The sequence below is a fragment of the Pantherophis guttatus genome, chromosome 2 (genome assembly GCF_059756535.1).
Source record: "Pantherophis guttatus breed Tessera chromosome 2, ASM5975653v1, whole genome shotgun sequence".
Taxonomy (NCBI): domain Eukaryota; kingdom Metazoa; phylum Chordata; class Lepidosauria; order Squamata; family Colubridae; genus Pantherophis; species Pantherophis guttatus.
Window position 1 is genome coordinate 69,720,842 of NC_142064.1, and position 10,984 is coordinate 69,731,825.

Here is a 10,984-nt window from a genome sequence, read left to right on the forward strand (position 1 = left end):
TTAAGAATATGAAGCCATTAATGGGACTTACAGTCAGGTCCAGAAATATTGGGACATCGACACAATTCTAACATCTTTGGCTCTATACACCACCACAATGGAGTTGGAATGAAACAAACACAATGTGCGTTAACTGCAGACTGTCAGCTTTAATTTGAGGGTATGTACATCCAACTCAGGTGAACGGTGTAGGACTTACAGCAGTTTGTATATGTGCCTCCCACTTGTTAAGGGACCAAAAGTAATGGGACAATTGGCTTCTCAGCTGTTCCATGGCCAGGTGTGTGATATTCCCTCATTACCCCAATTACAATGTGCAGATAAAGCCCAGAGTTCATTTCAAGTGTGCTATTTGCATTTGGAATCTGTTGCTGTCAACTCTCAAGATGAGATCCAAAGAGCTGTCACTATCAGTGAAGCAAGCCATCATTAGGCTGAAGAAACAAAACAAACCCATCAGAGAGATATCAAGAACATTAGGTGTGTCCAAAACAACTGTTTGAAACATTCTCAAAAAGAAGGAATGCACCGGTGAGCTCAGCAACACCAAAAGATCCGGGAGACTACGGAAAACAAGTGTGGTGGATGACCGAAGAATTCTTTCCCTGGTGAAGAAAACACCCTTCACAACAGTTGGCCAGATCAAGAACACTCTCCAGGAGGTAGGTGTATGTGTGTCGAAGTCAACAATCAAGAGAAGACTTCACCAGAGTGAATACAGAAGGTTCACCACAAGATGTAAACTATTGGTGAGCCTCAAAAACAGGAAGGCCAGATTAGAGTTTGCCAAACAACATCTAACAAAGCCTTCACAATTCTGGAACAAGATCCTATGGACAGATGAGACCAAGATCAACTTGTACCAAAGTAATGGGAAGAGAAGAGTATGGAGAAGGAAAGTAATTGCTCATGATCCTAAGCATACCACCTCATCAGTGAAGCATGGTGGTGGGAGTGTCATGGCGTGGGCATGTATGGCTGCAATGGAACTGGTTCTCTTGTATTTATTGATGATGTGACTGCTGACAAAAGCAGCAGGATGAATTCTGAAGTGTTTCGGGCAATATTATCTGCTCACATTCAGCCAAATGCTGCAGAACTCATTGGACGGCGCTTCACAGTGCAGATGGACAATGACCCAAAGCATACTGCAAAAGCAACCAAGGAGTTTTTGAACGGACAGAAGTGGAATGTTATGCAATGGCCAAGTCAATCACCTGACTTGAATCCCATTGAGCATGCATTTCACTTGCTGAAGACAAAACTGAAGGGAAAATGCCCCAAGAACAAGCAGGAACTGAAGACAGTTGCAGTAGAGGCCTGGCAGAGCATCACCAGGGATGAAACCCAGCATCTGGTGATGTCTATGCATTCCAGACTTCAGGCTGTGATTGACTGCAAAGGATTTGCAACCAAGTATTAAGAAGGGAAAGTTTGATTTATGATTATTATTCTGTCCCATTACTTTTGGTCCCTTAACAAGTGGGATGCACATATGCAAACTGCTGTAAGTCCTACACCGTTCACCTGAGTTGGATGTACATACCCTCAAATTAAAGCTGACAGTCTGCAGTTAACGCACATTGTGTTTGTTTCATTCCAAATCCATTGTGATGGTGTATAGAGCCAAAGATGTTAGAATTGTGTCGATGTCCCAATATTTCTGGACCTGACTGTATAAGAAATTCCAGTTCTTTAGGCCATATTTTGAAATATCCCAGAATTGTCCACTTTTAAATTACTTGAGCTTTTGGTAGAGATATATTAAAGGTTGGGAAGGGATGCTGAATAATCGGCCCAGTGAAAGAGGAACACGGACATGAAGGCAGAACACGATAATTAAATGAATGAAAAGATTGAATCTGAATCCCGCAACATTGGCTTCTGCTACTTGTAATAAAATAACTCAACTATGGATTAAATACATGCTTTCTTGGCAAGTCTTCAGGTTTGATCTGTAATCACTACTTTAAATTCTGATCACCACTGTGAAGACAGATCCTGCATTTTCCGTTCACCTTCCAAGAGGTTATTAAGATTCATTTCTTGCTGTATTATATTTTGTTTTCATATGCTAATTAAGACTAATAGAAGAGTAAAATTTTACTGTTTTCTACTGTTTTAAGGGGTAATCATTTTTACTGAGAAATGGGAAATAATCAAAGCTGATGATATTATAAAGAATTAAAGAATGATATTATAAATCATTCTGTTTCATGTTCTACTGAAGTAGATTGATGAAATATATTGTAAAAATGTCATTTTTACGTCTTAGTTTAATTTTAGTTTTGTAATTTGGGGGTGTCAGTTTTTAAATAATTTGTAAATAGTGATTAATCTTATTTATATAAGCCTGAATTATTTATTCAACTGGCTGAAAAATTGCATAAAGACACATCAGAAATTGAACTCTTATGTTGTGAATGCACTTAGGAGGGTATATGCCAGTTGTCAGGCGTAGATGCACCCTCTTGCTAATGTATTGCATGAATGCTATGTAGCCAGATTCATTTATTTCTACATTTTAATACATAGAAGAGTATAGAAAATAGTGATACCTGAAGCAGCTCTAATTAGGAGATCAGTGGTTAGTGAAAACGAGAGAGCACTGAGAGATCAATGGAAGATGTTTCCATTAATTTAATTTATTCCATTTGCTTATATCTAGAGTCGATGTTGTCTTGCTATACAGTAGGTTTCACCATACCTGTCTTCATCTCCTCTTGTATTGTTACTTCTTAGATTTTTTAATGAATTGTAATGCTGCTCAATAAAATGCCATCTGGATACTAGAGGACTGTAGGAAAAGATTGGTTGTCTATGCTGTGTGTGTATTACCTTTGAGAGGATTGTGTTACCTACTTGGATTTGACATCATGTTTGGGGTCATTTTCAGCCCATGTGGGGACATGGGATCACCTTTTGTAACCTTCCGACGAGCAAAGTCAACGGAGAAGCCAGATTCACTTAACGGTGATCATGTTACTACCCTGTTTCCCCACAAATAAGACATCCCCTGATAATAAGCCCAATTGGGCTTTTGAGAGCATGCGCTAAAATAACCCACCCACCCCGAAAATAAGCCCTTCCTGAAAATATTTAAACGCAGAGCTGGAAATCAGGTAAGACAGCAAGAGGAGCCCCATCTTGCTCCACACGCCCCAAAATAATAAGACCTCCCCGAAAATAAGGCCAAGCACTTATTTTGGGGTTCAAAAAAATATAAGACAGGGTCTTATTTTTGGGGAAATGTGGTAACTTAACAGCTGAAGTAATTCACTTAACTGTGGCAAGAAAGGTCATAAAATGCTGCAAAACTCACTAAACTATCTCACTTTAACAACAGAAATTGTGGTCATAAGTTGAGGACAGCCTAGATATTGTTATGAAGCACTTCTTGCATAATAATCACAGTTTTCATTTTGACATCTGTGTGTTTGTATTCAATATTTAGAAATACATAATTTAGTATTTAGAAACACACAATTTACCATATTCTTATATGAAGGAGACTCCTTTCTGGGTCAATATCTGCTGAGCCCAGGGTGTTGAAACAGTGATCCTGGCTGATGCTTGGCAGCACAGGATACGTCCTGGTCATCTTCTTCATCTGATAATGACTCTTCAGGCCAGAGGGCGCATGGTTGTGAAGTTCTAATATTATAAATCTGATGCTTTTCACTAATGTTTAAATAGGTGCGCGGTGGGTATCATGTAGCATTACTTTTATTAGGAAGCAAGTGCTCAGTAAATTATATTTAGTAGCTATGTCTTTGGTTTTTGTTTCAGAAAAGAATTGATATTGTCTGGCACTTTAAACCCCATTAAAGACTTACATCTTGGGAAATTGGCACTAACCAAGTTTCCAAAAAGTCCAGAAACATGGATTCATAGGTTTGTGGTTTTATTTCTTTATACTGAAATACACATTTATGTTATCTCTGTGAGATCAGTGGCAGATGTCATCTGAGAAAAAAGGGAAGCATTAGACAGATCTTTGCTTTGCTGTAGAGTATTTGCATATGTGTTTGTGTGTGTGCATGTGCATGCAAACACATATACATATCTCTGAATTGTTTGCAGCTACCCAATAAATTAATCTTGTAATCATAGCTATTATCAAAAACAGATTCTGAGTAGGAAAAAAGTCAATTAAAGCAGGAACATATAAGGAAGTACCAGTAAGTTTACATCTATTTTATATCTGTCTGTTTAATATTGTGAAAAAAGGATGAAAAATATACCTTGGGTTAGAAATTCAGATTTGTTTTACTTCTGTTGTATACAAGAATTGTTAACCTGCATGCAGCTCCTTTGTTAATCCTTTTAAATGATCAGTAAAATAAATCAGGAAGCCATAACTAACCATCATAGCTGAACCAGGAACAACCCACATTTGGTATATACAGTTTTAAATATTTGCTCTGCATATAAAATAAATTTGAAACAAAGGAAGTGGTTTGTTCAAATCATGACATCCTAAATTTGGGATTGAATATGTGTATGGTCAGTATTCAGGACTTATTTGAGTGCCAGTTTTTAAAGCACTTATTGCCATAAAACAGGAGTTTATTGGTTGGAACTATTAACAAAAGAATTTTATTATCTTAGATAATATTTTATAGTATAATTGAACTTCTTTTCAAATATTTATTTTTGTTATTTATTGAGAAAATTCATATGGCCGCCTCACTAACTTGCAGTAATTCCGGGAGGAATATAAATATCCTTATGTGCTGTATTAAGAACTAATTTAATGACATAATGAATAAAAATGTTTTCATTAAATTGGCTTTTGCATTTTTAATTCTGCACAACCAGACGATGGGTTCTGCAATATTTAATCCAGGAAAACTCCTTGCCCACTCTTGTGACTAAAGGGAACTTAGAAGCATTACCCACAGAAAAAATACAGCGGCTGGTGAAAGAAGAAATGGATGTTTGTTGTGACGCTGCTGGACGATATCCAAGTAATTATAATGCCTGGTCCCATCGTATCTGGGTGTTACAGAATTTGGCAAAGCTTAATACAAAGGTATGGATGCAATAGAAGTTGTATATACATTTGTTAGCACATTTCTTGAAAATGTTTGCACTGAATTCAGTTAAGTATGACTCACGAATATTTGGGGCAGCCAGAAAATAATAAAAAGAATTGAGCTAATTCATGCAAAAAAATAGATTAAAGCTGAAGTCACCTAGAGTTCTGACCTCCTTTGACAGAAAACAGTAGAAAAGCAAAATAGGATAAAAATGAAGGCTTCTGTGAAAATAAATATGAGATGGCAGGGCTTCGCCATTCTTGTTTGAGCTTGGAAGTTAAGCAAGCCTGGTTAGTCCTAGAATTCGTTGTTCTCAACTTTTCTTCATCATGGACCCCCTTTAAATACTTTTTGTGGCCACAGATCATGGGCACAGCTCCCCAAGACCTAATTTAAGATTTAAATCATAACATTTCTTCAAGCCTTTGTGGACCCCCTGTGATCACATCACAGTCCACCAAGGGTCCACAGACCACAGGTTCAGAACCGCTACGTTAGAGAATTCCAAGGCTTTAAGATAAACTGAGAAGATGACAAACATTCTGGAAGAAATTACTTTTGTAATGTTGCCTCCTCTATGTCACAAAATGATATAGATATGTCAATGAAGTAACTAGGGGTCAAGCTCGACACAAAGGCATCTTTACCATTACCTTATTTTGTTCAGCAGATATTTAAATGCCATTTATTTTCATTTCTACACTCTATGATCTTAAATTTAAATATGAGAGCCAATTTGATGAAGTGGTTAAATCACCAGGTTAGAAACCAAAAGACCATGAGTTCTAGTCCCACCTTAAGGCACAAAGCCAGCTGGGTGACCTTGGACAGCCATGCTGTCTCAAACCACTTCCAAAAATCTTGCCAAGAAAATCTCAGGGACTAGTCCCGTGTTGGCGAACCTATGGCACGCGTGCCAGTGGCACGCCATGTCGCCCAGCATGCGTGGCATCACCCATTCCTTTTCCAGGTTTCCAGGGCACGCATGCGCACCAGCCAGCTAGTCTGCTGGTTACTGGTGTGCATGCGCGTGCAATGATCAGCTGGCCTTAATGTCTTAGCGCGCATGCGCACCAGCCATGCTCTCATTGCCTGCATGCAGTTCCAGTCCCAGGGCTCCACCCTTTGTCAGCCAGGAGCACTGCCACCAGTCGCTCCCCTGCGCCCGGCTGCCTGCCTGCCTCGTCACCGCCACCATGAGGAAAGGCTCTGAAGTTGCGCTGCCTGGGATCTATGTGGGCTGCCACAGGGGGAGGCCAGGTATGGCTGGCTGGACACTGCCCGGAGGTGAGCTTGAGGCTGGCAGGAGAAGGAACCGTTGCTGCCTCTTAGCCGGCGCGAACTGCATGCTGCCGCAGCCTGCCACCATCCCCTCTCTCCTGCCAGCTGCTCCTGCCACTGCCAGGGAAGTGGCTGTGTGAGAACCGCTGCCGCCGGGGACAAGGAGGCAGTGGTGGCAAGGATGGGCGGTCCGGGGCTTCCTTGTCTCCCCGCCCGAGCAGACTTCTGGCAGAGCCCCAGGCCTCCGGAGGGAGGGAGGGAAGGCCCAGCCTGCTGCTCCTTCCGCCGCCACCCCCTTGCCCCAGCAAGAGCGGTTCTCATGCTGCTGCTTCTCTGGCAGCACGAGGAGCAACTGCCGGGGCAGAGAAGGCGGGGGCAGGCTGTGGTGGCAGGCCGTTCTCGCTGGGTAAGAGACAGGCTGCTCCTGGAGCAGCCAGGAGAAGGAGAAGCCGCCAGCGGGGAGGTGAGCTGCCCCAGGAGGACTGGAGGAGAGCGCAGCCACTCACTCATGGAGATCCACCGACGGGGAAGTGGTTGCGGAAAGCGGTAAAAGGTGCGTGAGCCAGGAAGCAGTCATGCTCCCTGGCCGGAGAGGTTTGTACATTCATGCCAGCAAAGGTTTGTGCAACCCTCTCCGGCCAGGGAGCATGACTGCTTCCTGGCTGGCACACCTCTTACTGCGACCACTTCCACACCGGTAGATAGCTCTGTGGGGGGGAAGCGTATGTCAAAACAATGCATCATAAAAATGCAAATTATATATATCGGTATAATTTCAAAGAGATCATGCACTTTAGAAACTTGAAATTTATGGATGCCTTTCATATTATCTAAGCTTATCCTGGTTTAATGGATTAGCATGACATTAAACAACTGGAATGTTGCTCACAAATTTTCAAAATATGTTATTGACAAAAACAGAAATGCCTATTACAAAACAGCTGATTCCACCTTTTTGAGAGTTACCCAGTGAATTCTGTGAACCAGTTGGAATCCATCTTAAAATTTAAAAGTAAAATATTCTTACTGTATTTAATATGGTTGGTCACATAGTCAGCCAAATGTTTAGACTGGATTTGGCGTTTTTGTCCACCTACGGAGTCCTTTCCAAGGATCTGGGATGGGTAGATGTTGCACTTCATGCAATAACTAAAATGTAATTGAGCCATAACAGGTGGGATACAATGGGAGCCCTAGATGGGGTAGATAGATAGTTCTAGATCAACTAAAGTACAGTAGAGATGTATATGGCAGTAGTGCTGGTTAAGGATTAAGTGCATGTATGTGCAATTTCTAGGGATCATTGCCAGTTATTATGAAGAAACATGTCAGTGGTGGGGAAATGACATGTTTTTTCTATGCCAGGAGAAACTGATATACCAGCACTGGTTAGGAAGAAGGAAGTAAGAAACAACCCGCATCAATTGTTGCTGTTCCTTCCTCCTAGGCTGATTCAGATTTCTCATTGCTCACCTTTCCCAAATAATTAAATATGTTTGGGTAGCATCTAAGTTTTGCTTTTGTTTTTAATTCGGCTGTGTTTTGTTTTCCATGTTTGGTATATATCATAGACTCCTTGCAATAGCTCCACAGCTCTGCAGAGGTCCATAGTTTAGCGTACATTGTCATAACGGAAAATCTGAAGGTGAAAGCTGATTAGCATTTATGTTGAATGCTTCATTGTGTTATGTTTTTAATTCTCAGATTCTCCTTGATGAACTTTCTTCCACTAAACACTGGGTCTCCATACATGTTTCAGACCATAGTGGATTCCACTACCGTCAGTTTCTATTAAAATCTTTGATTGTCAGAACTGGGACTGATTGTATTATAAAGTTATGTGATCACCCAACCAATCAACAAACATCCTGTTTTCCAAAAGATGAAGCAGATGAAGGTGCAGAAGCTTTTTGCATCGAAAAACAACAGCCAGATCACTCGCTGTATCTGAAAGAGGAAATAGAGCTCTGCACTGATTTAATTAACACTTATCCAGGGCATGAAACATTGTGGTATCACAGGTAAGAATATTTAAAGACTCGAGGATTGAAAGGGACAGTTACCCCATTGAAATCTGATGCACTTTTTTCCAAGTCAGGTTTTCCTTTCTGGTGTCTAGTGGTAAGTTAAATTCCTCCTCTAAATCCCCAAGCCTTTAGAACAAGTTTGTTGATGATATATGAAGAATGAGAATATGATTCGTCAGCAAGGTAAATTCTGCTGACAGATGAACAAAATTATACAAATATTATTTCATTGCTTTTTCAGGGAATTCACAGTGTTTAGCTATTGTATTCAGACATTATTTACAAAATGTAGGTTATGTTCAATTGGAGCTTAGTCCTTCAAGCTTTCTGTTATGCTCTATATTTAGACGAGGGACAGAATATATTAAAAGACATAAAAGTTTGATTTCCATATGTTTTTTTTTATGTTCTTTAAAGACGTCAAGTCTTCTACCTTCAACACCACTTAAAGAAGTGTCCAGTTCCAAACATCTGGTCATCAACTTCAAACAATAGTGATGGAACAGTTAATAATTCACATCCTCATGTTACAACTGGTCATACCACACAAGCCATGGATGTTGATGGCTTAACGGAATGCAACAAACAAGGCTACAGTCAAGAAACCAAGCGCCTGAAGCGGGCTCCTATGCAGGACTGTATCAACGTGGAAGAAGAATATAAGTTCATCGATCACGTTTTGTCTACGTGTAGGGAGGAGGATCAGGCAAGGTTTGCAAGTTCATATAGAAAATGGCTAGTTTCTTTTCTAGGCCAGTGAAGATCTTTTAAAACTCTTTAGGGTCTTTGTTTAGTGCAATATCCTCTTTACAGACAGGTATACTTAGGACCCCTGGCACTTTTCACCCTTCTGTTATTCCTGCCACTGCTAAACTTCATTTACTGATGTTGGGTTTAGTTCTATTTATATTTTTAAAAGCCACTTTGTGTTAATTTTTATGGATCTTTGTAGGATAGCCCCACCTAAAAAGGAACTGTTTGGTGTTAGTATAAATTAAGTGCAAATTTTAAAGTCACTAATATAACTGGAGTAATAGGAAAACAGATAGATCTACTGGTGAACAATGATTTCATTCCTAAATACCTCGTCCATAATAAATACACCTAATCAAAGTCATTGGTCGGTGAAAACAATGGAAAATCATTCAGCATGATGATGTCAAAATGGTTTTGAGTACAAGTCTTCATCTTATAATTGCATTGCATCACTGCTCTTCTGAACTCTTTTTATTTCACATTTGAATTGCTCTGATAATCTTACAGTCCGATGACTTTTTATTATTATTATAGTGAAAGTGGGATATGCTTATGTGAAATTGGATAGTTTTGTAAAAAAAAAAAAAAAGTCTACTAAACTAAAACTAACTAGTTCAATATAAGAACACTGGTATTTAGGGTTTTCTCTGGCTTTTGTGAATTTGGAGGCTTTCATGAATTTAAGGTTGGAAGATATGGAAATATAAGATGGTGACCAAGGAACAAATTTCTATCTAATCTTATCTGCAATTTTCTTGGCACATGCAGATTTTTCCATTCCTAAAATATAAAAGGTGTTTCATACTTGGATTTTATTGTATGTGATGATATATATGATAGGTACAGGGTATGATAGACAATGCTGACCATCAATGTTATCTTTGTAATGATGTTTCACTTAATGGACAATCTACCATGCACTGGGGCTCATTCATCTTTCATTTATTGCAACAGGGCCACATATGGCTCCTTTGCAAGACCCATTTAAATCATTTGAGGAAGTACAGTGCTCAACAAAATGATGTGCTTGTTTGAGTTTTCTTCAGGTTATCCACGTAAATGTGGACAGGAAAGAAGAAAATGCAGAGGCAAGACTAAAGTTGTTCATGTTTCTGTGCTTCAGCTGGACTGAGTTTGTGAAGGCTTTCGAAGAGATTAATGGAATATGACTTGAAATCCATTTTTGCTTTATTTATTTGTAGTTTTAAGCTGAAATTCAAGTTAGATTTGCTGCACTTATATGGAGGCAACTGTAGCTCTTCAGTTTGGCTGCCCTTTCATTATAGAATAAAGTAAAATTCTATCTTTAAATTTGCATTTGTACTTCCCAGGGAAAGCACATGGGATTTTATATGCAATAAAATCAAATTCCAAGTCTGAAATTAAATTGCAGAGTATTTCTGTATTTTAACCTTTGCTTGTAGCTTGGGTATCTTTGCAGGGTATCTTTGCAGGGTTTACAGAAATATAACCAGAATGACTGAAGAAAAGTGTAATTTTAAGATTCAGAGAAATAACAGATGAACAATTCCATTAGAAATGGAAAAACAAACAATAACCTGCCTTTTACAGCCCTAACTGCATAATATTAAGGGCCTGTTGCAAGCAAACTGGAAGTTAAATAAATGAGCATAGCAAGCATGTTTTCTGAAAAGGGAGTTTGTCTAGAATTACAAATTCACACAAAAACATGACAGGCATCTCTAAACGCTATACATCGTATTTATTTAGAGTATAGATGAAATCTTCTGAAGTTGGATTAATTGAGAATCCATTTGTGAACACTAATTTGACTGGTTCCTTTGAAGTCTCAGAATAGGAAAAATAGCATACAAGAATCACGTATATTTAACTATGCCTCTGGGCGCTAGTGCTTAT

At 39.3% G+C, this 10,984-nt stretch overlaps 1 protein-coding gene across 2 annotated transcripts in view; it reads left to right on the forward strand.

The window, feature by feature from the left end:
* PTAR1 (protein prenyltransferase alpha subunit repeat containing 1) overlaps positions 1–10,488 on the forward strand; it is a 28,390-nt gene extending 17,902 nt beyond the window's left edge. For both annotated transcript variants that reach the window (XM_034410266.3, XM_087886161.1), the window contains 4 exons: positions 3,790–3,894; positions 4,822–5,035; positions 8,028–8,344; positions 8,768–10,488. In XM_034410266.3, the coding sequence (XP_034266157.1) occupies positions 3,790–3,894; positions 4,822–5,035; positions 8,028–8,344; positions 8,768–9,110 (979 nt within the window). In that variant the 3' untranslated portion in view covers positions 9,111–10,488. The remainder of the gene's footprint in view (positions 1–3,789; positions 3,895–4,821; positions 5,036–8,027; positions 8,345–8,767) is intronic.
* The last annotated feature ends 496 nt before the right edge of the window (positions 10,489–10,984 follow it).